Source organism: Podarcis filfolensis (assembly GCF_964270895.1).
Source record: "Podarcis filfolensis genome assembly, chromosome: 6".
NCBI classification, from domain to species: Eukaryota; Metazoa; Chordata; class Lepidosauria; order Squamata; family Lacertidae; genus Podarcis; species Podarcis filfolensis.
The window spans coordinates 70,362,241-70,389,479 of NC_139609.1; the positions used below are offsets into that span (position 1 = coordinate 70,362,241).

Below are 27,239 nucleotides of genomic sequence, written 5' to 3' on the forward strand. Positions count from 1 at the left end.
ATTCTGAAACTGATTAAGGTTTTGTCCTCCCCAGTCTGATGACACCCAGATGTCATCAGTGCACCAGGCTAGGGAAGGCTGGATCAAGACCTGGTGGTCCTCTTCCCCTCTTCACTCCTGAATCTCCGTTCACTCCTCCAGTTGATCACCCCTGCCATGATCTTCCTAGGAAGCTGCTGTAGACATGATCAGACCACTGGTTCATCTTGCCTGCTGTGGTCTACTCTGCCTGGCACCAGAACTTCATGGTCAAACGTGTCCCATTTACTTCTTTGCATTGCAGACACAGAGTGAAATCTACTGTCCTTCCTGAGTGACTTAATTTTGGCTCTTGTTCTTTGGCATTTAACCTTATGCCTCAACACGGCATTTCTCTCTGGTTTTAAAAGGTCAGAAACTACATAATGACGTACATAATGTAGCAACATTTTACCAGTAGAGAAGTAGAACATCCTGTTACTTTCTTAACATGTATCATGATGGTTGTTAATTTCCGCAGCCCTCTTTTTAGTGTACGAAGTGCTGTGAACAGTCCTTCATTTCCTCCAACAGGGCAAACAGTGGTTTCTTGGGGGCAGGTGGGTGGATAGAGAATTTATTCAATTTTTTTTTCTTTTCACTGCTATGGCCTCCAAAGGGGAGAGCCACCAGTGAGTTTGGGGTGGTACCTTGGGTTAAGAACTTAATTTGTTCTGGAGGTCCGTTCTTAACCTGAAATTGTTCTTAACCTGAGGTACCACTTTAGCTAATGGGGCCTCCTGCTGCTGCCGCGCCACTGCCGCGCGATTTCTGTTCTCATCCTGAAGCAAAGTTCTTAACCCTAGGTACTATTTCTGGGTTAGCAGAGTCTGTAACCTGAAGCGTCTGTAACCCAAGGTACCACTGTATATTTTTATATTTTTTGCATACCTTATATAGTGGTTTCCTTATAATATGGTTCAGGACGCCTCTATGAATTTTAACTTTCTCATATACCAGGTATGCATGCCACCCCAAACAGTTATCAAAACCTTTCAAATCTAGTAAATCTGAGTTCTGCAGTGTCATCCAATCCTTTAACCAATATAAGCAAGCCAATTTGTAACAAAGTTTCAGATCTGGCAGTTCGAGGATAAATTATTTGAATATCTCGAACTGGCAAAAATGACAAAGACAATTAGGAGACCGCCAAACCAAAAGTTCAAAAAGGAGTGGGGAAATTGATAAAGTTTATTTAAAAAAACAGTGCCCTCAAGTTAAATCCTGGACATGCTTTGATTAATTTTCACAAACCACAATATGGATTATAAGTATAGTATTCAGATAACAGAAGAAATGGCAAAATGATTAAAGAAGCAGTTTATTAAACAGATAAGACAGACCCGCTTCGAGGAAGGTGGAAGTCTATTGGGGAAGATAAGGAATTGGGAATTAAGAACATGGTGGCATAAGTTCTTTTGTAAGAACATATGTATGTATGTATGTATGTGTGTGTGTATGTATGTTGTTTTATCATTTTTGTTAATTTCTTGTGTGTGTTTGTTAAGAAAACTAATAAAAAGCATATTAAACAAAAACAAAAAACAAACAAACGGTGGCTCCCTTGGCCTGAAAGTGAGATGAGCACCACAACCTCACAGTCGCCTTTACCTTTTATTAACCTTGTCACACACACCCAATAATCAGCAGAATGTTGGTTCCTTAAATTCTCCTCCAAAATGAAACTTTCAGGGTGGAAGATAGCAATGTCTTTACACTGAAACAGAAGTCTGTTACAGCCAATATTGTCCTGTGAGAGCAGGAAGACCAACCTAGAGGATGAACAGGAGATGACAGAAACATGAGAAGCCTTTTCTCTCTGGTTAAGAGAATTTGCGGTAGCTGCAATCTTGCTTTAACTTTGCCCATGACACTAAATAAGGAAAGTTTCCCTGTGTGGTGGCATCACGGGTGTTTCCAAAGGAGGTTCTGTGTTGTTCTCAAAAAAGAAAAAGAAAATAAAAGAGCAGATAAAAGAAGTGGGGTTTCTGAGGGAGAATTATTCAGTGCCCGGAGCCACACAAAACCACCGCAGAGTAAGTACCGCTTCTGATTAAAATTACTGACTAGTGGAAGAGTTTTGTGAAAAAGAAGCTTGTTTCTTTCATGTTACTTAGCATTTTATCCTGTTCTCAAAAACCAGTGAGCTAAAATCAAGTGGGCGGAGGAAGTTGAAAGGAGGCCAATTTCCCTGTATCCCCAAGTCACAGTATAGCTCTTTCTCTCAGATGCCTGCCAGGAGGTCTCACCACGTGCCAATGTGCAGCATTTTCATGCTATTTAACTAGCAGAGCCAACAGTGGCTCTATATGCCCCATACATTTGAAGCACCCCCACAAAGAAACTTGGAAAACATAGCTTGTTAAGGGTGCTGTGAATTGTAGCTCTGTGAGGACTAAACAAACAGTTCCCATGTTTCTTTTTTGATCTAGTGGAGGGAGGAGGGTCTTAATTATCATTATTTTAACTTTTTATTCTGCCCTTCAAGATAAAAGCACAAAAAATAGAAACAAAACAAAACAATGCCCATGTTTAGGAATGGAATGAACCACATTTGTGAACATGAGGGACAGTTTTGGAATTGAGCCTTTTCTGGTTTTGTCTTGCTTAGCAATAGATTCTCATGCTCCCTCTTGCTTCTCCAGGCAGTGAGAAGTTTCAGGTGCACGTGCTTTATCCAGACATTTGCAGTATTTCCATTTATTTACAAATATACTGGTTGGGCATAGGTGGAGCACATCAACAGACAGGCTTGTAAGTCTGCTGCTCCTACAGCGGCAAATCTCTTGACTAGGGAGATAGACTACCCACTCTCCCAATGCTGCTAACTTACAGCAGGGATGGGCACCACATAGGCCTCCGCTACTTTTCCTGTAAGTGGCAGAGCCATAGCTGTCAAGCGTCCCTTATTTGGCGGGACAGTCCCTTATATCAGCGCCATGTCCCTTATTAATGATGTCCCTTAAGTAAGCTACTGAAGGTAATGGGGCCCTTTCTATGTCCAGCTGTGCTTTGTCAACAACAAATTGTTGCTGTTTTTGTGTGTTGAATATATGCTATATGGTAATTTATGGACCTAATAGGTATCTAAAGCCATTTGCTCGCAACAAAATATGTATTTTATCAAAGTAATTGTTGATCCCTTATTTTGGCTGCTGATCCCTTATTTTCGAGGCTGCTGGTCCCTTATTTTCAAATCTGTAAGTTGACAGCTATGGGCAGAGCCTATAGGGAATGAGGGCTGGAGGGCAGCAGGGAGAGCTGAGCCAGACGGAGTAGGTGAAGGCAAGAGAAAATGCCCTCTGCCAGTGATCAGTTTGGACTTCTGGCAAGAATGATTTGTCCCTCCCTTGGTAGCCTGCTGTGGAGGGAGTTTCAGGGCAAGGGGGGGGAGATAAAGTGGCAGAGAGAAAAGGGGATGGCCACCCCCCCCCCTTTGAATAGCGTTGTTATTTTATAGGTATCTTTGGCTTTTGCATGTTTTCTATTTATTCATGAATTTGTTGTTTTATCTTCTGTTATGCATTGTCCTGGACAGCTTTTGGGGAAACCCAGCCAGGTGGGTGGGGTGTAAATAATAAATTCTTATTCTTATTCTTATTCTTATTATCAAGGCAGTTCATCAACAATAATATGCACAGATCTCTCTGGCTGGATCGAGGTGCCTGGGCATGATCAAAGCTAAGTCCATTTATTCGGATGAAGTCTTACCTCAGCTTAACTCTTTCCCATTGAAAATATTGGCATTTGGTTTGGGCTGAATTGTTTCAGTGTGACTGCATTCCAGCTGTTTGTCAGACCAGTGGCCCCCAAATGGGAATGTGCCTCTCCATACCTATCAGCAGACATTCAGTCATGTTTACTGAGGTCTAGCTAGATGCATCAGCTGTATACACTTTCTGTGACCACAGGGACCTGTGCACAGAACCTGTGTAGGTCGCCCTTAAAAACTCCGATGAATGTTAGGTCAACCACTTCTAAACAACCTCCCCACCCCCGCCAGCCATATTCTCTGAAGTGGAGTAAAATGAAAGCTTGCTGTGGATTGGGAGTGATTCTTTCTTTTATTGAAATCAGCTTTAAATGATAATAGCAGCGGGGCAGTAACGGGAAGCTAAATTACTATAATAATATTTTTCCTAGAACAGACATGCTTTTGATCAGAGGAAAAACACGCCATCTGTTTCTGAATTACTTTGTTGTATTGATTTAACAGTTAGTAAGTTTGGGGTTGTTGGGTGGTGGGGTTTTTTTGCCAATCCATATTTGCCAGGCTTTCTGGGAATGTGACATGTGTGTGTGGTAAAACATAGGACCGCTCTTAATCTTGAAATAAGATTGCTGCTGTGGCTAGTAATGAAGTTGAGCTGAACCAATCTTTTGGCCCAGTTGTTCTTCCTCAAATGGGATCCTCTTTTCGCCCTCCTCCTTTCCCCCTCCAAGAAATGACTCTGATTCCTCTAGAAACATGAACATCCTCTTCACTCTGATGGTCACGGCTAATGTAAAACTGGAACCACTGGGGGAGATGGTTCTAAAGTGAAATGGTGAGCACTTTTCAAATAATAAAGCTTCTGTTTTACTCGACATCCTAGAAGCTGATATTTCTCTACAGTGACAGTATTTCTTACTACACTTGTGTCCTGCCTTGGAATTCAAGCCAGCATGTAGAAGGTTTCCAGATTTAGGATGGTAGTCAACTAATTTTACACAGAGCGGATTCATTGAAATAAATGAACATGACTAAGTTAGGTCCATTAATTTCAATAGGTCAACTCTGGAGTAAAACTTAGTTGAATAGCACCCTTAGTCTCCCAGCCAGGCAATGACCAAACCTAAATCTTACTTTCAGCAATGTTGCTTCATCATGGGCCTTCGTACCATAGCCCTTGCTCCCTGGGTAGCGTATAAAAAGGTAAAGGTAAAGGGACCCCTGACCATTAGGTCCAGTCATGACCGACTCTGGGGTTCACGCTCATCTTGCTCTATAGGCCGAGGGAGCCGGTGTTCGTCCGCAGACAGCTTCCAGGTCATGTGGCCAGCATGTCTAAGCCGCTTCTGGCGAACCAGAGCAGTGCACGGAAATGCCGTTTACCTTCCTGCTGGAGTGGTACCTATTTATCTACTTGCACATGACGTGCTTTTGAACTGCTAGGTTGGCAGGAGCAGGGACTGAGCAACGGGAGCTCACCCCATCACGGGGATTCGAACCGCCAACCTTCTGATCAGCAAGTCCTAGGCTCTGTGGTTTAACTCACAGCGCCACCCACGTCCCAAAGTAGCGTATACTTTGTAATTAATATTAATAATAATAATAATAATAGCACCAATTAGTCCAAGAGCAGGACTAATAATCTAGAATAATGGGAGCTGTAGTCCAACATTATTTGGAGGACCACATGTTCCCCAAACCTAAGCTATGGGTTACTGTTGAAATCACCCATGGCTCAGCCACACTTCTGCTTGTGCCATGCCTAGAAAGCATTGATCTGAGCGGTTCTCCACTTGTCCCATGCTGTCTAGGCACGAGTCGGAGTGGTTTTGCCTTTGCCCTGCTGCTTTCCCCCGGAAAACCCACTCTTTAGAGCTAAATTGGAACAAATGGAAACCCAATTGCCACTTGTTCCAATTCAGCAATAAACTGTTTGTTTTCCTGGAAGGAAGCGTTGGGATGATTGGAGGGGTGGATTGGGCCATCTTCTCTTGCAGATTGGTGTAGACATTACAGAACACTCTTCCAGGTCAATATCAGGCCATCTGCCTGAAAGTTGTGCTGAGAATGCTTCCATCCATGCGCACACTTTGCGGATGCACTCACTGACTGCGCAGTGCTGCCGCACATTCTGATTTACACACCGGCCTGATAGTTGTTGTTTTTTTAACACAGCCACACACACTTTTGCAGAAGAAAAACGACAAATGCTCTCAGTTCTTCTTGTTGTTACTACTCTTAACATTGTTTTTGTGAGAGGCTTGTGCAATCAGCACCATCTAATAGTTTTTCAGAGTATAGAAATGGCATTACCATGACAACCGCTAACCAGCAATTGCGTCAGCCAAGGGGAAAGAGAATACATTTGCTGCAGAATCAATTTATTACTGTTGCTCAAGAGTGCCATTCTTTATATATTTAGAATACCTGGCACTTGGGATGAGATTGTATCTGAGCTAATGGTTTGCATACGTAAAAAACGAACATTTCTCCCCAGATAATGGGAGCCTTTGTCTTCCTAATGAGTCATGACTCTCTCCCCCTCTTCTCCAATGATGACTGAGAGCATGGATACAAACACAGGGGCCTACCTGTATGGCACGACTACTTACACCTATGTAGCATTGCTTTTCTATTGAGCTTTTATATATAAACACAGAGGAGCAGTGGTCCAGGATGACAAGAGGGTTGAAGACCTGCTATCGTTTCTGCAGCAGGATCCCCAACTCCAGGGCCCTAGAACCACCCAGTCAGCATGAAAGGGGAGCTTTTCAGCCACTGAGAAGTCTTCATACCCTTTGGGCTGATTGGAGCCAATCAGAGTGAAAGGTAAGCCAGCCACTCAGGATTGGCTCCTGGGGTTCTTGTATAAAGGGCCCCTGAACATCTGAATTTGCCACCACACTACTGTATACACAAGCCACAACAGAAAAGGCTCGCCGGTTCCACATCCAGTTTTGCATTAAGTCTTCCCAAGGGGAAACTGACAATAGGAATGGCTTGAGTTTTTGCATTAAGTTCAAGTCTTAATTCCACGCTTAACTCCTGTTCTTTGGAATGAAGGGCAGATATGTTGCCTTGAATATACATATATATATATATATAGAGAGAGAGAGAGAGAGAGAGAGAGAGAGAGAAAGAGAGAGAGAGAGAGAGAGAGAGAGAGAGAGAGAGAGAGAGAGAGAGAGAGAGAGAGAGGCAGTAGTCCATTTATTGGAGTCTTAATTCGTAACTGAGATTTGTACGCACAACCACAGTTTGCAGTCTTTCACTTCAGTGCAAAGTCATAAGCCTGGAGTAATTTTAATGCACAGCCAACCTCTTTCTCTTGTAGGCATTCTCCAGTTATACATTTGTATGCTGCATTGAAAGGAAGGTGTGGGGTGTTGTCAAAATTCTGCACTAAAGTAACCCAAATGCAGTAAAAGTTTAATTCTGCAAACCTATACAAATTACCCCACTTTTCTTTTTTTCCAGATTTGGTCCCTGCTTGACATTGTTTCTCCTAGAGAGGAGCAAGAACCTAGCAGACACCCAAACCTTAAGGTTAATACTACAGTGGCAGGTACCCAGCCTAGGCATCTGCTGTGAGGAGACTGGTAGCAAGGGGTGCTTCCTCTCACCACTTCTCGGATCATTGGTGAAGAAGGTCTTGCTCTGTTCAGGTGGGTGAGTAAACGACCAGTGATGGCACACTAGGCAGCAGGCAAAAGTACAAATCAAAATTAATAGGCGAGACCAGCCAAATCGCAGCCCCCTGCCTTGAGCATCAAAGGAAGCACTGCCATTCTGGAAAGGACTCATCAACCTCTGAAGTTGTCATCTTCTCCCTGGCAGGTTTCTGCAGTCTCCTTATGAGATAAATCTGGGGTCAGGCATGGAAACAGCTGGACCACTTGATGCCAGGCAAAAGACAGATTAAGGCAATGCCTGTGATTTAAGGATCTCAGGCTGCTTGTTCTTAACACCACACACACACACACACTTCACCAAGATGTTCTTTCCAGGGAACACACCGATGCGTGTATCTCTTCCACAAAATATTTATGCACGCACACGGCAAGACTGCACAAGTAATCTCTATTATCCCGTCAGCTGAAGTTGCTGTCATAGCTGCAATATGATATAATCTAATCATTGTTTATTTAGCCACAATAATCCATTTGTTGCAGTGTTGTTTGGGCTCTGGTGAATGTTAATGTTATGCGGGAAGTTTAACAGTAGGAACTGTAGGCATGTAAATCGCATCATTGCATGCAGAAAACCCCAGACACGATCCCTGGTGCCATTTCCCGTTCAAAGGATGTCAAGCAGAAGAGCTGGGGAGGGGAATGAAATCTGAGGGCCAAACTAAATAAGACAAACAATCCAGCACAGAATCTCCTTTAAAAACAAAAGTGCAGCTGCGGGGGCAACTGGAATGAGATTAAAGCCCTGGTGCTTGTTTTGGCTAGTTAAGGTCTTCTGCTGCATCCACTCAGCCTGCTAGTTGCCTGTTTTGGAGCTGTGTGAAGTGGCTTTTCCCTGGGTGTACGGCTCTTCTACATGAGATGATATTCAGTCAAAATTTCCCCTTGAATGGAGGGTGGCGGCTGAAGTACATAGGCCAGCTTCATGTGTGAGTGCTTGGAGGGGCCTGGCCAGGGCACTATGGCAAAAAAAAACCCCATCCGCTTTCAAATTGTGAGTGGGTTTGTGTCAACCCTACTTTCTTCTGAACCTGGTGAAAAGTCGTTTGAACTTGCATTCTGAATTCCTCAAGGCAGCATTTATTTTCAGGGTAGAGAATTCTTATTTGATGCTCTTCTGCTACAATAAATGTCCTCTCTCTTGCTTAGGTTTTGCAGTGAGCAAATTCTCCCTGCTCACCTAATTGGATTGCTGGTGAGAAGCTGGCTGGCGTTCCCTGAAATGCTTTTGGAGTGTTCTGCATTATGATGTGGACTGTTTCACGATGAGCAAGGCCACGTAGCAAGGCAGTCGCTGGCAGTAGCACCTTCTTGTCCCTCCCGCTGTTCCCTTCAGCAGAAACGAACACCTCTGAAATGTCTGTATGCGTGCAAGAAGCATAGGTTGCGTTAAGAGTCATGTAAGTGGCAAGCATCACAGCTTGTTTTGGAATGGTACGTGTAAGGTATGTGTCATGCTGTGTTGGGGAGGTATACCAATTACTGAATTCCCATATCCCCGCCCCCCGCAAAAAGTTTTTAAGAAATGAATTAAGAGCAGATAAGATGAGCAAAGAGCGAAAGTAATGTAGGCAGTTTTACCGGAGCCAAACATTACTGAACAACAGGCCTCTGATTAGTTGATAATAGTCATGTATACAGGAAGCAGCCAGAAAGCTATGCCAATTAAAATTAAACTGAGATGAGAAAGCCACTGTTGTGTCAAAAAATTGGTAAATTTCAGGCTTGGTGGGCAACGCCAAATGTTGTTTTCAATTCAGATAGGGAAACAAACTCTGCTTTAGTCATCTTTAGTAATCTGTATTTATTTTCGCAAAAGGAAAACAAAATAATAAAGATAATTCCATGCATGATTTTGCAGCTCATAAAACTAATTGCTTCCCCCGCTCAAGAGCACCTCCGGTTAAAACATATGTCCGACAAACAAAAATCGAGGTGTCAAGAGTTAGCAAACCAAACCAATAAAAAATAAAAATCATCTTCCTGATCTTTTTCAACTCGAGCATCTCTTTTAAAATTATGGCTTCTGTAACTTGGATAAATCGGCAAAGACATGTAGCCATGTTTCAGCTTATGTCGGCTGCATGTCAGACTAATGGCTTGAGTGTTTCCCCCCCCCTCCACAGATTATATGTGTTACAGGTAATGAAGAGATCTGGCTTAATCTACCACATTTTCAACTCAACCCCTATGCATGTTTACTCTGGAGTAAGTCCCACTGCGTTGAATAGGTCTTAATCCCACACAGATGTGCACAGCATTGCAGTCTTGAGTGTAAAATGGTCGTGACAAACGCAGAGCAAACAACACTGTAAGCATCCCTTTATGGTTCATAAACTGAGCTATATAAATATAAAACCTTGATACAAACATTTTTTTAATATATATATATATATAAAATATCATCTTCAAGGCACTAATGTGATGGCAGAACTGGGTTGGTATGACATCTTCAGCAGTCTCATATTTTCCAAGCTTGTGATGGTTTTTCTTTCTTTCTTTTTCTAGGAACATCATGTGCTGATGGGCAACTTTACAGGAGCATTTTTATTGCATGGGCTGTCCATCCTGGGACTTGCGTGCCAAGGCAGTTGCCTGTCCGTGAGTTTCCATCAGTTGTCCGGGAAGTCTACTGGCTTCCTTTGGCTTTGGATGCATGACAACCTTTGTCCTTGTTCCAGTCTGTTATGGCGTTCTTAAAAATGTGCTTTGGCCATGAAGGCATAGCCGTAGTGCATAGATCACATGGAGTCTTGCCTCTCTCCAGATTCTGCCCTGTGTCCCTATGCCAGCAACCCCAGCCGGGTCACTTTGGCAGAGAGGAATGAGTGGATGATGAAGACAATGGTTTTGGGGCAGGAATGAAGATCTAGTTGCTGCAATGAAGGAAGAACATGGACAGTGATGGACATTTCACCATTCTACATTCCCTAGAAAATCTGATTCTTCGTTACAGCTGGCTGTGCAACAAAGAAGCAATGACTTCAGAAAGTAGAAGAACTGGCAAGTACATTAATCATCCATTGCAGAACCCTCTAGAGAAAAAGTGGCTGCACCTAGCATTTCAAACCATAGGCTCTTCTCCATCGCATGAGAAGAAAATTCAGGATAGATCAGGGATCACAGTGGATGCCTCATCCAAACACTGGGTTGTGGTCAATTAAGTTTTACTCTGAGTAGACCCATTGAAATTAATGGACTTAAGTTAGTCATGCTTATTAATTTCAATGGGATTGCTCTGACTAGGAATAGCATTGGATATAACCCATAATAAAGGGTGCAGCACTGGGAGACAATTGAATGTGCTATAGGGACAACCTGCCACTGGTGCCAGGAAGATAATAATAATTTAAGACCCAGGACATTGAATTATGTGTGATTCTTGCCCATGCTGGTCTTCTCCAAGACTCTGCATACTGTGCAAAATTTCCTTAAGAGGATGAAAACCCTAAACTCTAACTCTGTACTTGTGATATATTATGCAAATTAAGTTGTTTGCATATACTTCCTCGCTTTGCATAATTTATTCCACTGCCTTGTTTTTTGTTTATTTTTACCAAAACTGAAATAGCAGAAACTGCCATGTCCTAGCACTTTCCTGCCCCAAAAGCAAGACCAAACAAGCCCATGAATGACAATTATCTGCTTAGTACAAACGTATCATTTCCAAAAACCAAGCATACAAACAGGGCATGCTGCCACCCTGACCCTCAGCAGCCTTCTGAAAGGCCTAGTAGGGCCATGGGCTTTGCCCATTTGAGTTTAAAATGATGGATTCGAAGTCGAGGACAGCACATACCCCTTTCAGGGCCTGAAAATTACATTCAAGCAAAGCCCGATTTGCTCTCCTAAGATGGCAAGCCCTGTTTACCACTGCGCTGAGTCTGGACTGTAGCTCGGTGGTAGAACATCTGCCTTACATGTAGAAGGTCTAAGGTTCAATCCTTGACCTCTCCAGGAAAGGTTGGGAGAGACCCATCTGAAACCTTGGAGAAGGCGCTGCCAGTCAGTGTGGACAATACTAAGAGAGATGGACCAGTGTTCTGACTCGATACAAGGCGGCCTCTTCTGACTCTAAAGCAGGGCTGGGGAACTTGGGGCCTTCCAGATGTTGGACTCCTAACTCCCATCAGCCCAAGCCAACATAAGCAAAGGCCATGAATAATGAGTTGTGGTCCAGCAACATCTGGAGAGGTGAGGTTCCCCATCTCTGCTCTAAAGCAACAGGACCTTGCAAGGTCAATGTCTTGCTCTATTCCTCTGAGCCATGCTCTTCTGCCATGTTGCCTCTACTTGTGCCACAGAGACAACCTCTGTGAGCTGTTCTGGCCACTTAATACTCTGTCACTTCTTTCCCTGAATTCTAAATGCTCATTCTAAAGCCTCGGTTCCCCCCCGTGAGATTCTGCAATGTGCAAATAATGGCAATGGTTAGTATCAACAGTTTCCAAACAGTTGCTGTCTGGGTAACCCTTAGCCAGCTCCAGGAAATACCCCAAGGACACAATACAGCTTCCTACATATTACATCTCACTTGCTTCCCTAAAAACTCATTGGAAGAGCACAGAAAGGCAAGAAAGGGAACTCACAATCTCTCCTTCTGAACTGCCAAAGTCCAAGTAAAGCATCTTGGCCCCGTCGTCTGAGGACATCTGTAGCCTCTCAAAAGGCTGCTGCAGCAGAATGACTTTGGTGAGGCCTGGCTCCAGGGTAGAGATGGTGAAACCCTTCTCGATGTGAATGGACAATGTGCAGTCTCTCCCGTTCCATGTGCATGCTGGGGACGGGAGGTGGAGAAAGAGAAAAACGGGAATTGGACTTGGCATTGAACTTGGCTTTCTAGAGAATGGACTGATGCTGAGACACAGAAACCTACTGCAGGTTCTTGCTGGCTATAGGTAAAAAAGGTAAAGGACCCCTGGACGGTTAAGTCCAATCAAAGGAGACTATGGGATTGCGGTGCTCATCTCACTTTCAGGCCAAGAGAGCTGGCATTTGTCCACAGACAGCTTTCTGGGTCATGTGGCCACCATGACTAAACCGCTTCTGGTGCAACAGAACACTGTGACAGAAACCAGAGCGCATGAAAATGCTGTTTACCTTCCCACCGCAGCAGTACCTATTTATCTACTTACACTGGTATGTTTTCAAACTGCCAGGTTGGCAGGAGCTGGGACAGAGCAATGGGAGCTCACCCCGTTGCACAGATTTGAACCGCTGACCTTCTAATCGGCAAGCCCAAGAGGCTCCGTGGTTTAGACGACAGCACCAACTGCATCCCTTGCTGGCTATAATAATTTGGGAGTAGCATATAGAGAGACCAGAAAGTGCCCCCCCCCAAAGCTCTTCATAATCAAGGCAAAGATCTGTCACCTAAGCTACTCTCCCATTATTCAAGGGTAAATAAACTATCCAGCAGATAGTTCACATATGGTGAGCTTAGAAGTGGCAGTAATGCTGGGATAACTGAAGAAGCGTGCATGCACACAAAAGTGCGTACCAATAACTAACTTAGTTGGTCTCTAAGGCGCTACTGGAAGGATTTTTTTTATTTTGCTGGGATAACAGTCTCCTATCCTAACCCAGTTTACCCAGTCATGCCTTGGGGTGCTGGACTAAAGAGTAGGTTCTCTCTGGTTCTAGGTCAGTCTACAATGCAGGACTAGCAAGTTGGAGAACCCCCCAAGCAAATGGGCCCATGGACTCATTCCCATTCCTCAGAAAGCCTCAAGTCCCCATGTGCGAAGCTCCACCTGCTTCCTGACCTGTCGACACTTCCTGGACACACTCAGCGGCGTTGTGGCAACCGTCTACCAGCATCCTTGTCCACGTGGCCAGGTCCCGGTGCGTCTCCACGCTGAACAGGTGCGTCTCTACGCCTTTCTTGGTTCCGGTCCGCAAAGCAAACGAGAGCTCTGAGTCGTAGAGGAGAGAACCCTTGGATGGGCCAGAATGCACAAGCCTGTAGGGATTGGGTCAGAAAGGGCCTTTCAGCGCAACAAACTCTTTCCATGGTCAGATTACCAGTTAGCCAATATTGCAGCCTGGGGCTAGGCTAATGCATGGCGAGCCATCGAGTGGGTATTTTATGAGACACAGCAGAAGTCTAAATATACCAAAGGGTTGTGTGGTAGCTTGAAGTCCAATACATTTTATTGTCCCAAAGGCTAATGCAAAGGTGGGAAACCCATCAGCCTCCAGGTGTTAAGACTACAACTCCCATCATCTCTGACATTAGTTGTAGTGTCTGGTGCTGGTGGGAGCTGAAGTCAGTGCCAATTAGCTGAGTGGTGGTAACTCCAAGCTTGGCTGGACACTTCAAAGGAAAAACTGGCAACTTGACTTTCTAGTGAGATCAGGGGATTTGTCAGATGGGTGGACCCCTCCTGGGTGTCAAAATGGACCACAGAAGGGCGGAAGAATCCAGGATCTGCATCCCCAGCCTTGCGTTAAAGGCACAGGACAGAGCTTCATCCCATACTGAGTCTGGAAACCCAAATCCAGATTTCCCCATAGGAATTCTTACATGCATGTCTGCTTTCAAGCTGCTGCATTATAACCTGGGGTGCTTGGTCAACGCCTGCATTACCTGCGACTGTATATTGTCAATATCCAGTCAACCCATGGACTTGTGCTGGATTACAGGGCTGCTTCACATATGGCACTTTTTAAAGATACGCATGCAAGAGGTTTTTGTGTGCGCATCTTGAAGGCAAGTGGGATTGGCCCTCTATCAAATGTACACTCGGTGGCAAAGCCTCACTTTTATTTTGGTTTCTTGTTCTGTCACTAGAACAGTTGTGTGACATAATGGCCACTAGAGGTCACGCTAATAACATCCGTAACTCAGCTGCACCATCAACTGCCCAGAAACACCATCCATGGAGCAAAGTATATTTTCTGAAATCCATCCCTCTCTCTTCCTCTTCCTCTTCCTCTCCCTCTCTCCCTCCACCCCCCTCTTACACACACACACACACACACACAGAGAGAGAGGGGGGGGGCTATCAAAAAAAGGCAAAATCCATTCTTTAATATATTTCTCTTTACTGGTAATTTGTATTTCTAGTCTGTTTTCAGACCCTAAACACAAGGGGGCAGCAGAACCATAAAAATGCTTCAAACAGAAGGAACACCATCTCCAGTTTCTTAAACTTCATTTTTTTAAATCCAACCAAACCATTCCATGAGTGATGGTTGCATATTATTTTTGGTACACAAAGGCATACAAACGATTCTTCAGATGGAACCACATGGTAGGACAGAACCCAGACCCTTATCCCTGAGTAAGATCACTCATATAGTCTTCACTTTGACCAACATACACAAGCTCAGATTAGAGAGTTCTACTAAGCAAGAGTAAGGAAACTTTCTGACAAGGAAAGAGGACTTGACAGAGGGAGTCAGTCCACAAACGGCAAGGGGAGATAAACCAAGAGTCACTAGCCAGGCACCAGGATCACTTCACTTTTTAGCTGTATCATTCCTAGGCTGCATTCACACCTCAGTTGTTCCATTTCCCTGACATTTCCCTAACTGTTAATTTCTGCACAACATTGAGTTTTTCATACGACCCAAAAGCCATCAAGAAAATGAATGGAATGTAGCACATGTTTACTGCTCATTTCTGCGTTATTTGATTACGGGGTGGGTGGGAATTGAAGCCCCCTTAACTTCGGAAATACGGGGGTAATCAGGGTGTGTGTGTGTTTTGTTTCCATTCCGTAGCCTGTGTTTTCTAGATTGTATTTTTATGTTGCAAACCACCCTGAGATCTACAGATGAAGGGTGGTATACAAATTAATAATAGCACTAATAAAGTGACAAATTTTGGGGTGGTATATTAGCATAGAGTTCTTTCCTGCTGCTTTCATGAGGGAATCTATGGGGGAACAGAAGCACGCATGTGTGGGAATGGATGAAATTTAGCACAATAATATTGGTCAAAATGCCACAGTTCCAATAACCCAACAGGTACTGCAGCATGGGCAGAACATCAGAAAACAGGACAGAAGCACAAGCATTATCAGCAGGAAAACTAACACAATTTTGCCCTTGTCTGAATGCACCCCTAAAATGTTTGAAGTGCTCCCCTACTGCTTTGGTCTACCATCAGTGCCAGACAGCATGGTCAATGCTCAGGGATGAGGAGAACACCAGGTTGGGGAAGGGATGGTATGCGACAACTTGGGGAGGAAAGGACAACCCCCTAAATGGAGAAGTTTTCAAAACGTTGGAATTAGTACAGCCTTTATATGACTGCTTGCTCCTGAATCCATCCATAAGAAATGGGAAGGGACCACTCTTTTAACCATCATAACTGAGTGAAGAGAAGATCGTTTACTGCATCCAAGCTCTCTCTTCGCTGGGGAGCTCTATTTGTAGTGACACAGTCCAAGCAGTGACAGAGAGAGGATCAGAGACTACGCAAGAGAAAGAGGGTATCAAGATAAGGAGGATGACATCCCTGGAGCCAGGACTTTGTAACCCAGCTACTCAGAAAGCTTTTACAAACTCCAGCAAATCAAGTTTGGAACAGGAGAGCAGAGCAGCATGCTTGTTCCAAAACTGTGGCTTGCATTACCTGGTAGCGATGAGAGGGAAACTGTGCGTTGGCTTATTCAGGGCCTCTCTGCTTTGCGGAAGGCTGCTATAGAAGAGAAGTTCCTTCTCAGTGAGGAGGGCCAGGATATTCTTTGTCCCATCACCGGGAAGCTGAGAACAAAGTAACAGTCACAGAAGCACAGAACAGATGAAAACACTCAAATTGTCACAGCTAACAGGGTAAGAAGAAACACTATAAGCAGGGTAGATATGTTGTTCTTCGGAATATCTTAATTATGGAGCCAGTGCAGAGAAGGCCCTGTTCTGTACAGTAGCCGATTTATAACACTTGGTGGGCAGATGGAGTCCAGAGCAAAGACGACATCCTAAGAACTTGATTGGGTGTGTGTAGGAACAGTTTCGTCCAAGACATGCTAGGCTTATAGGGCAAGGGTGGGGAACCTCTGTCCCTCTAATGTTTTTGGCCCCAACTCCCCATCAGCCTCAGCCAGCATGGCTAGTGGTCAGGCCTGGTGTAGTGTAAAAACATCTGGAAGGCTACAGGTTCCTCATCCATAATATAGGGCTTTATAAGAAAGATGGGTGGCCTTATCTGCTTCTGGTCTGTGCCACGTTTGCATGTTTTGACCCATAATTCTATTCTGTTTCTGTATTAATCTGTGAATTGCTAGCAAAATCGGTATGTAAATGCCTCTTTCGAATCATTTAAACTGCTGAGAACTGCATCACAACATCCAGAGAAGGATGAAATATTGTGGGTAGCCAAGTTCCAATATGCACATGAGTCCAAGAGGGGTAGAGGACATTTTTTATCAAGATTCATGACGTTTACATTCCGTGAGTATCCCTATAGACACATGGAAGCTATCAAGCAGACTCTGTAACTGACAGAACACAGTTGTCTATAGTCTTCCAGTGATGTAACCCTCAAATGGAGATGGTTATATGAATATTGTTCGTATACATTCTAGTCAGATTCAGACATTTCCACAGTGGCATATGAACCACTTCTCCATGAGTTCTTCCTTTCCCAGCTAACAGATGTATGCTGAAACCATACACGCAGGGCAAGTCCTGTAGTTCCTTCCTTGAAGGTGGAGCAAGGAATGATCGCATGACGAAGAGCCATATAGTTGACCCAACTCAGGTGGTTTCAACTTACAGGCCTTATTGGAAGAAGTCATGGGGAAGCAGCACCTGTGATGTTGTGGTAATATGTGTGGCAGACTCTAACACCTGGGGAGGAGGATAAAATTCAATTTCAGAAGAAAAACGTTGGGGAAATGCGCCGGATAACAAGGACGTCGGGTGAAACCACAGAACCTCTGCACAAACACATTAAAACTAAAGCTCAATGAACAACCAATGTAGAACTTCTCTGCAAACCTTGTACAAACAAATCAAGATGGATGCTCAAAAAACAGGTCATCTGGAAGCAAGCTCAGGGCAGAGAGGCAGAGAGGCAAGAGTTGCTCTCCCTTTTGAGAAACGTAAAAGCCGGCTGTTATCCAAACCAAGGCATTCCTGGACCAATGTGCATGTTTATAAAAATGCGTAAGATCGAAGGAGACAGGAGTTTCCGCCTAAATATAAATCAGCTGTGACTTACAAAGGCCAGATGCTCAGCTGGAGCTCTAGAGAAAAGCAGTATTAACGATCCAGCGGTGGGTGCAGTGGATTACCGTTCAGGGTTTGGATGAAGATGAGATCCTACTCTGCTGTGAACCGAGTGGGATGGACTTGGGCAGCGAACGTAGCTCATGCAGATGCCAAGTTGGCCATAGGAAGCTTTTGTTACCTAACCATCTATTTGCCATGCAACAGCCACAGTCACAAATGGGTGCCATGTGACCAAGCTGTTAAGTGGCTGTCTGAATCCATTCAGCCACTCGTCCAGCTTGATGAGATGAGAACCCTTAAGGCACTTCTTGGTGTACTGAAAAGTGACAGAAATACTAATCATATCAGGAAAATTATTATTAGGAAAAGCCACCTACTGATCACTAATCTCCTCTTACACATGTGGAGTAAACAAAAACCGTAAAGTAGGCCGCATGGTCTGGAGAAGGACGGGTGTTTTTGTTTAGCACCGGGAACTACTTCAAAAACAAGAGCATGAGAGGGGGCCACTACTGATTGGTACAGGACAGGTGTCAATCAGCAGTCCATGGCTTTGCTTGCCATTCTTATGACAGATTATTGTTCGGAGAACATAATCCTCAGGCACAAATAAGAGGGGCTTTTCTGAGGTGGGGAGGGAACTCTTGATGTATGGATTTAGGAATGACAAAAATATAATGTTATAATGAATCTCAGCTTCTTTTCATTCATTTCCTTTATTTAATTTTCCCATTTTAAGAACAGTTCTTGTTCATTGTGAATTTTCAGTATAATATGGGCTCTTTCCAGGGAGATGGGAAGCTAGGGGCCTTATACTGAGTCAGAAACAAAACCTAGAGGCATTGCAGGAGATACTGGGCTCTCAGCCACCTATAGGCATCTAGTTCTCAGTGATCAGGCAAGAGGCCTGAAGAGGGCTCAAATGTTCATGTGACCAAATACAATGAATTCTGCAGGACCCCAAATCAGCCCTGATAACTAATCCTATGGTCACTTAAAAGGTAAAGGGACCCCTGACCATTAGGTCCAGTCATGACCGACTCTGGGGTTGCGGCGCTCATCTTGCTTTATTGGCCGAGGGAGCCGGCGTCCAGCTCATGTGGCCAGCATGACTAAGCCGCTTCTGGTGAGCCAGAGCAGAGCATGGAAACGCCGTTTACCTTCCCGCCGGAGCGGTACCCATTAATCTACTTGCACTTTGACGTGCTTTCGAACTGCTGGTTGGCAGGAGCAGGGACCGAGCAATGGTAGCTCACCCCGTCACGGGGATTCGAACCGCTGACCTTCTGATCGGCAAGTCCTAGGCTCTGTGCCACCTGCGTCCCTTTTGTAAGGGACTTTTTTTTTTAAGGTCACTTAACTGGGTGTAAATTCCACTGAATTCAGTGGGGCTTACTTCTGAGTAGAGATGTATAGGATTGCTCTGTAGGTCAATAAAAATTACTTTTCCACAGATGTTTTATTAGGAATCCATTTGCACAAGTGGAATAAAATAAGAAAGAGAGCAGCTTTGGACAAGTCTCCCTACTTCAAACATTATACAACTCAAACTAGGGAGAGTGTGCAGACTAAGAACATGCACACACCGGCATAATTTGAGATAAGATTTGTTGGCCAAGGACTGCCTAGGGATTGCGTTGCCTTCCTCAAGTTGTGTTTGGTAGCTACAGAGCAGTGCAGTTCAAACCAAGAAGATCACCATTACCTGTTCGGTCAGCCAACCAACGTGCTTGATGTCTCTACTTCCAGCAACACTGACTCCAGACTGCGAGGTCCTCAGCTCCTCTTTGACTCTTGGCAGCAGGGCACTGATGTTGCTGTGAATGGCATTGAACCATGCCTGGGCAGAAACCTCATCCTTTGCTCGAAGGAACAAGGGGATCCGTCCATCTGCTGAGCACACTTCCAGGTATCTGCATGAAGAATCTCCCTTAACTTGAGAATGAAACCCTTCTGGCAGCCCAGACACAAACTGTTACATGTAGTTTTGCCTGATATACATTTCTGCAAACATTGCCTCCTATTTCAGTGCATTGCAAAATTCAGAGAAGTACGAATTCCGAAGGATGAATGCATTTTGGTGCTGATATTGTTTTGAGAGGTGCAAATTTAGTGGGTTTACAAACCTTTCAATGTGGACTGAAGCAAAATTCTGCCCTATCCCTAGTTCCAAAGCCTTCATGGGGATTGTTCTTGTCTACATGGGCAGTTTCAGGTGTATCTGCGATCAGGAGTGGGTGCTCTGCCCTGTCTCTTGGTAGGTGGGGTGGAGTTGACCTGGATTTTCCATGCTATGGCTTCCAAGTCTTTGCTCTACTAATGCCCTTGCTTTGGAGACAGTGGTTTTTACATGTGGTCCTACTGAAAGCCACGGCCTTCTTTAGGTCTCATCTTTAGCCCAAGACATTTGCAATGCAGGGTGAACTCACAATATTATACTGATGTAATCCCACTCATTTGACACAGTTAATAGGATAGATCCAGCTCATTCTGAGCATTCAAAGCACTTTAAAATACATCTCAGCAATGCAGAGGGGTACAAATTTAAGCATTCAAAGGAAAAAAGGCTGTGGATACAAGCTTTCAGAAAGGCGTTCTGTACATTTTATTCCATTTTCCTGCAACCACACAGCTCAGTCAAGATTACATGCCAAAGTGGAACTCTGATGTACAAATGCTTCTACAGGTGGCATAACACCACTGAGAAAAAGTCAAGGGAATTACGGCATTACCTGTTTTCTGGATCGCTGGGGAGACATTTCCGTGATATGTAGCACATTTTTAAGGGGATGTTCTTGCCTTCCTTGAGGTCTCGTAGGGAGAGAGCAGGTGAAGCTTGCTTCTGAAAGGCTGGCGAAGAGTCCCAGCTTACAGTTGCACCAGATGAGGAATTTTTAAAATAGGGAGAGATCTCCTTCATGTATTTTACTGGAAAAGAGAAAACCAACACACAGAATGTTCAGGTGTACAATTCCAGGTATTTCTGCAACAGGTTGCTTCCAATCCTGCCACTCTCCAGTGATCTATAGTCCGGGCATCAACTAAAGCAGATTTTGCTTCCCAAAACACCCTGTGTGCCTACCATCAGCAAGGTTTCTTAAGTGAAAGATTCTTCATGAACTTTTCTTTTGGGAGCTGGAAATCTGAATGTTTTCCTTATCCAAAGTCATTCTTGAACAAGAACAGAATTTGCTCTCCTTTTAAACCACCCTATAATTATAGGCTGTGCAAGGTGAGAATGTCTTTAATGCAGGTAAGAACACAAAGAACTCTGCACCTTTTCTATTTGTGGTTTGTGGTGTACCGTTGTATTGCTAGATCATCTGCAAGGGTTCTTAGCACAGAAGAGAAATCAAAATTAAAAGTAATTTCTCACCAATTTCAGGGTGGGTTAAAACAACCACAGCTTCATTTCTTGTCAAGATGAAAAAACAAGACAGTAATTAGAAAGAAAAAATATCCATGCAGATAAGCTTGACATTGAGATTTATTTATTTTTTAATCCATCCCTAGTGAGACCCATTTGTTTGCAATTTCTAAACACTTTTCAAAGGCAGCCCGAATGTCTAACACAATGCAGGGCAGAGTTTGAAGTGGCATCTTTACACACATGGCAAGCAAAGATGTCACTGTTCCAAGATGTGCATCAGAAAAGCTTGCAAGTGAACCTGTACCTACACAGCGAAGCTTTTACAGCTCTGCGATGGCATGGTAAATATAGACTGAGTTTCTAGCTACAGACATGGTGAGTCAATCACGCAGTGGTTTTATCACATGCCAAACAAACAAACAAGCCAAAAATTCTGCACAGATCCACTCAGCCCATATTCTCAAAATGCCAGAGTGATTATGCAAATACGCCAGATGGCAACTAAACCCAAGCCCCTTTCACTTCATGCCAAAATCAGTTGGTGGTATACCCATAAAAACACACAGCATTCCTATTCAGCGCACCAAATGCATAAGTAACTCTGAATTTTTCAAGATCTTGCCTGCCTCAGATAAGCAGCATACTTGTGCACCAGTATTTATTTCACAAAATTTATATACCACTTCACCATTAAAAAAAAAGAACAAGATACCTCAAAGCAGTTTACAAAAATAATAAAAGAAGGAAATTTTCAGGAAAAAAGCAGTTAAAAACAACTTTTAAAACATTCAAAAATCATCAAAATAAACGCTAAGCTAAAAAACACACTAAAACACAGGTCAACAGACTACAGTGGTACCTCGTGTTAAGTACTAAATTCATTCCGGAGATCCGTTCTTAACCTGAAACTGTTCTTAACCTGAAGCACCACTTTAGCTAATGGGGCCTCTCGCTGCTGCTGCGCCACTGGAGCCCGATTTCTGTTCTTATCCTGAAGCAAAGCTCTTAACCTGAAGCACTATTTCTGAGTTAGCTGAGTCTGTAACCTGAAGCGTATGTAACCCAAGGTTACATGTGTATGTGTCTGGATAAGCTTGCCTAAGCAAAAATGTTTTTTAGCAGGGGCCAAAAAGAGTACAGTGAAGGCACCCGCCTAATGCCAACAGGCAGTGAATTCCAAAGTCTGGGTGTTGCCACACCAAAACATCCATTTATCACAAATGCAGAACAAGTATTATGTGGCGCTTGTAATGGTGCCAGTTCCTGCGGATCAAAGCAGCTGAGTGGGCACATATGGAGTAAGGCGATCTCGCAAATAAATTGGTCCCAAGCCGTAAGGGGCCTTATATACCAATATTAACACCCTGAACTTGGCCCAGCAGCAAATCGACAACCAGCGCTGATCTCTGAGCAGAGGTGTTATATACTGACAGGTTCTCACTCCTGTCAGCAATCGTCCCGCAGCTTCCGGGGTCAAGAGCAAGGGAAGCCTCACATAGAGCGCACTGCAGTAACTGCGCACATCCTCTATGTAGTGTGATATGCCAGACAATTCCTATCTCTTCAATGCACCGTTTGTGTGCTCTATGTGCAGTGGCTGTCTAGCCTGCTCTTCCTGGTTGTGAGACAGGAAAAACCCCGGAGGAACGGACGTAGGATCCTATTTCAATGGCAACTATTTAAAACAGAGTAAGTGCTGCAGCGGATCCTTACGTTTGGACCTCAAAGCCGACTCCGCAGTTCTCAGCCTATCACTTTGCAATCAGCGCAACTGCTATTTAAAGCAATGAGGGGCACCGCGAAGAAACAAGGGCAGTTGGGGCAGATATCTGACAGTGCGCTAAATAGATTACTTTTTACACTTGTTCCCAATACGTCGGATAAATGTTCCCGCCTGTGCAAGCTGTTCTCCGACCGCCAGCCAACACGCAGTTCAAAGGCACCGGGATGCCAGCCAAGATTGCTCCAAGTGCGGTCTAGTGGGAGCCTCTGTCACTGCAGTGGATCAGCTCATATAAAGGAGAGAGAAATAGCTCGTGTGCGCAGAGCAACACACTTCTGTTTGTATTAACTGGAAGTGGGGCAACGCGCAGCAGAAACTTGCAGGGGAAACTGCAAGTGTAGGATCTGTGTGTGGGGGGGAGACGTGACACAGCGGGGCTGGAAGAGTGGCAGATCATGTGAGATTTGCTCTGACATAATTCGCGGCGTGGCCTAACCCAGCCTATAATCCCTTCTCTGCCTCAGGCAGTGGAGACTGCTCCATTAGAAGAAGAAGAGTTTGGATTTGATATCCCGCTTTATCACTACCTGAAGGAGTCTCAAAGCGGCTAACATTCTCCTTTCCCTTCCTCCCCCACAACAAACACTCTGTGAGGTGAGTGGGGCTGAGAGACTTCAGAGAAGTGTGACTAGCCCAAGGTCACCCAGCAGCCGCATGTGGAGGAGCGGAGACGCGAACCCGGTTCACCAGATTACGAGTCCACGGCTCTTAACCACTACACCACACTGGCTCTCCACACTGACTGCCCCCCCAACCTCAGCCCCCCCTCAACCTGTCCCCACTTGCCTGCCTTTTGCAACCAGTCCGGGGAGTGGCACTGCCTGTCGCCTTCCCCTTCCTCCATCTCAGTGCTGCGTTTGAAGAACTCAGGAGGATGGGGGACAAATGTAGAACTCGTTGGTTCCCCCGTCATTGGCTATGGCTCAGCCTATCATGGACCTACTGTCGGGCTCCCTGCCTTCCACCCCACCATTTCCAAGGGGCAACAGCCACCAGGGCACTAACAATGTCCCACCTTACAAGTGCTGGAGAGGCAGCCCTGCTTGTTGAATCTGTTGCAACCGAGTCGAGAGTCTTGTGGCATCTTAAAGGCTAACGAATTTTATTATGGTGTAAACCAGGCTTCCTCAAACTCGGCCCACCAGATGTTTTGAGACTACAGTTTCCATAATCCCTGACCACTGGTCCTGCTAGCTAGGGATCATGGGAGTTGTAGGCCAAAACATTTAGCGGGCCGAGTTTGAGGAAGGATGGTGTAAACTAATGAAGTGGACAGTAGCCTGTGGAATAAATAATGAAACTTGTTAGCCTGTGAATTATTATTATTAGGCTATCAATATAATGGGTTGCATTCAACTAAATTCTACTTAGAGCAGACCCTTTAAAATTAATGAGCTCAAGTTAGTCATGTCCATTTACTACAATGGGTGTACCTTGAGTAGGGCTAGCATTAAAAACCACCCATTATATGAAAAGCTGTTTTGAAACGTTCAAAAGGTGCTATATAAATGATAGGTTCATAGTGGTTAAATAGAACTATGGCTTGCCTCTGCAGCCCTGGATTTTTAAATGAGCACAACCAGCAGTCATAAGCCCAAACAGTACCTTAGATAAATGAAAAATACTTGATCCAAATCCATCAAGGAACATGGAGATGTGAAATCTGTTATTTACACACTGATCTTTTTAATCACTTTTGAGTCTTAAGGTGGTGGCCATTACATTAATGGTTCAAGAGACCTCTGTTCCTTTTAATACTGCATGCATAAGACTGCACAGATGGCAGCTATTGTGCTGGCCACCCAAAGCAAGATGTGCTCAATTTTGCATGTTCCTGTGTTTTATATTTCCCAAACCTGTGCATTCAGCACTTAATGGAGTCTTTTTGCCATTGGCTTTTTTTTAAATGAACCAAACTGGGAAGTGCATTAAAAAAAACCCTCCAAACCTCTTAGTCCTATGCCCAATTGTGCAATTTTAAGAATGGAATCAATTGAATATATTGGTTACTAAAGCAGCAACCAAGATTCAGTCAGCCTGCCCGGAGCCTGGAATTTTGTAGTGGCACACAAACAATTCTGGAGCATCTCTCTGTAGCAAAGGGCTGCTTTAACCAAAGAACATTGTCCCTTTTTGAAGTGGTGCAGCCTTGGCCAATGACTCAAGCTTTCCGCAGATTAACCCCAAATGTTTCCATGTGTCGCTCTTTCCTTTGGAGTTGTGCAACTTCTGTATTGACTGTGCCAGCCCCATTCAATGTGCTTATGGTTTAGGCTGCTGATTGTACAACAGCCAACGCTGTGGTCTGCCGCAAAGGGGGGCTGCACATTTCTCCCCTGCAAATACTAGTATGGCTTTATTCAGCATACATGCTGAAGACATTTATTAGGGGGAGTGCTGTGGGGGTAAGGCATCTGTTTTCCAGAGACCCCCACCTAAAATCCTAGAAAACCCACTTCAAGTCAGTGTTGACAGTATTGTGTCTAGATGGACCATGGTTTGAATCATTATAAGACAGCTTCCACTGTTATCTACTCCTGCCTCAGGAAATTGTACCCTTTCAGTTATGTTCACACAACAACTGTGCTGAAGCCTGACGACCTGGTGTGCCTTCTGCTTCTACCGAAACAGCCAACGAAGCAAAGAGGGCTACAAAATGGTGGTGTCTGTTCTTCAAAAACTGAGTCTGGAAGCCAATGCATCTTGGGCCATTTGTGATTCCTTATATACAATCTCTACTGGGTGATGTGCGTAATATGGAATTGCTTCTACAGTTTGCCATCAAGTACTGCTCTGACAGAAGAGTTGTATTCAGGGCTTTTTCTCAGCCAAAACTCACCAGAACTCAGTTCTGGCACCTCTCAGGTGGGCGCCATTGCCATTCTAAGAGAATGTGGTGATTTCCGGCACCTCTTTTTCTAGAAAAATAGCACTGGTTATATTAATCACTGGACTTTCTCCTTGAGAAAAGTAAAACTAAGGATGGTCAAGATGTGCCAATTAGGTCAGAAATATCTGAGGATACATTCATTTGAAGCCCTTTGGCAACCAGCACTGTGATCCAAATCTGTCTTCTCTTACCAGGAAAGTGTCTGGGCTGGGCACGTGGCAGAAGGGGCAGCTGATCTAGGGAAAGAAGGGATGGGGATCTGGTGGCCTTCCAGATGGTGTCTGACTATGACTCCCATTAGTCCCAGCCAGCATGGTCAGAGATTATGCAAGTGCATCTGGAGAGCCACAAGTCCCCCATCCCTGAGTTAAGGCAGTGCTCTGAAGGACTGCTTCTTCAGGCAACAGCGGAGGATTTGCTCTGCTTTGCCAACTCCTCTGTAAATTGCAAGGCTGAATTTCTTTTGCTTCTAAGTGTACAAACTTCTCCTGGGGAAAAGCAGCAGCAACAATCACCCAAAGCCTTGGCCTGTGTCCCTATGTTCCTAAAGCAGTCGCTTTAGTCAAACACTCTCATGTTCAGAAGCACCTTGCCAATTGTTCCTCTCCCTCTCTCAAGCTGCGTCAACCATCTATGACACACACTGGAGGATCACGCTCTAGACCGTGGCAGGTATTGTTTACCATCTCTTTTTAAAGCAGCAACATCTCTCTCTGTGTGCATCAATATACCAACTGTTTCTCTTTTAAACCCTTTTAAATAGATATATTTTTTATATTTGAAAATGCATCCCTGGCCTTTTTCACCCCACAAGCTCAAGGCAGCTTACAAACACTGTTTCATAGTAAAACGATGATCGCCAAGTGTGGAAGGAAAGTAGCAGCCCAAGAAAAGAAACAAGGGAGAGGTTTTGTTTATTTAGCCCTGCTGGGCTAAATCTGACAGGTGGATGGGGCTACCTACCTATCAAAACACCTAAGGTCGCTCGAAGCCTCGATTTTTGGAATGTCAAAGCCCAGCGTGGCTATTTAAAAGCCCTTTTGCAAACAGCCCTGCACAGCTCTTTAAACCTCTGGTTTTCAGAGGTTCAAAAGGCAGATCTGGCTGTTTGTAAGCCCTTTTTCAAACAGGTCTGCACTGCTCTCTGATCCTCTGAAAAAACAAAGTGGGGCAGTTTGCAAAAGGGCTTTCAAATAGCTGCACACTATACTAGAACTGTGTGTTCCTGTTCTCAGCAGGGGAACCGGTGTCCACAGCTAAACTGAGCAGGATTCAACTTCTGCTCATTAGCTGATGAGCAGGGTTAAATCCTGCTGCTTTGGCTGCATCTGCCAGTTCCCCTGCTGGGAAGAGGCATGCATAGTCATAGCATAACCAACCACCCCCCACCCAAAAAATCTGCTGCCTCTTCTCTCCAGGTAGCCACAAAGATCAGGCTCAGAGGAAGAGGGAAAGTGAACAGGGCAAGGGTGATACAGGTGTGAATAATAGTGGGGAGGGGGTCTTGCTGAAAGTCTGGAAGTGGAACTGCCTGGACGCTGCACAGTTCTGAAGGCCAGAGCACACAGGTATACAGCTGGCAAGAAGCAAAC

The 27,239-nt window shown here is 44.5% G+C and overlaps 1 protein-coding gene across 1 annotated transcript in view; it reads right to left on the bottom strand.

The window, feature by feature from the left end:
* Positions 1–9,208: 9,208 nt before the first annotated feature.
* The window catches only part of SNTA1 (syntrophin alpha 1), a 66,586-nt gene continuing 48,555 nt past the window's right edge, over positions 9,209–27,239 (bottom strand). The window contains exons 3-8 of the mRNA XM_083618852.1: positions 20,337–20,532; positions 19,310–19,517; positions 16,004–16,134; positions 13,185–13,381; positions 12,009–12,196; positions 9,209–10,295 (exon numbers count right to left, since the gene is read on the bottom strand). Coding sequence (XP_083474978.1) covers positions 10,203–10,295; positions 12,009–12,196; positions 13,185–13,381; positions 16,004–16,134; positions 19,310–19,517; positions 20,337–20,532 — 1,013 coding nt within the window. The 3' untranslated portion in view covers positions 9,209–10,202. The remainder of the gene's footprint in view (positions 10,296–12,008; positions 12,197–13,184; positions 13,382–16,003; positions 16,135–19,309; positions 19,518–20,336; positions 20,533–27,239) is intronic.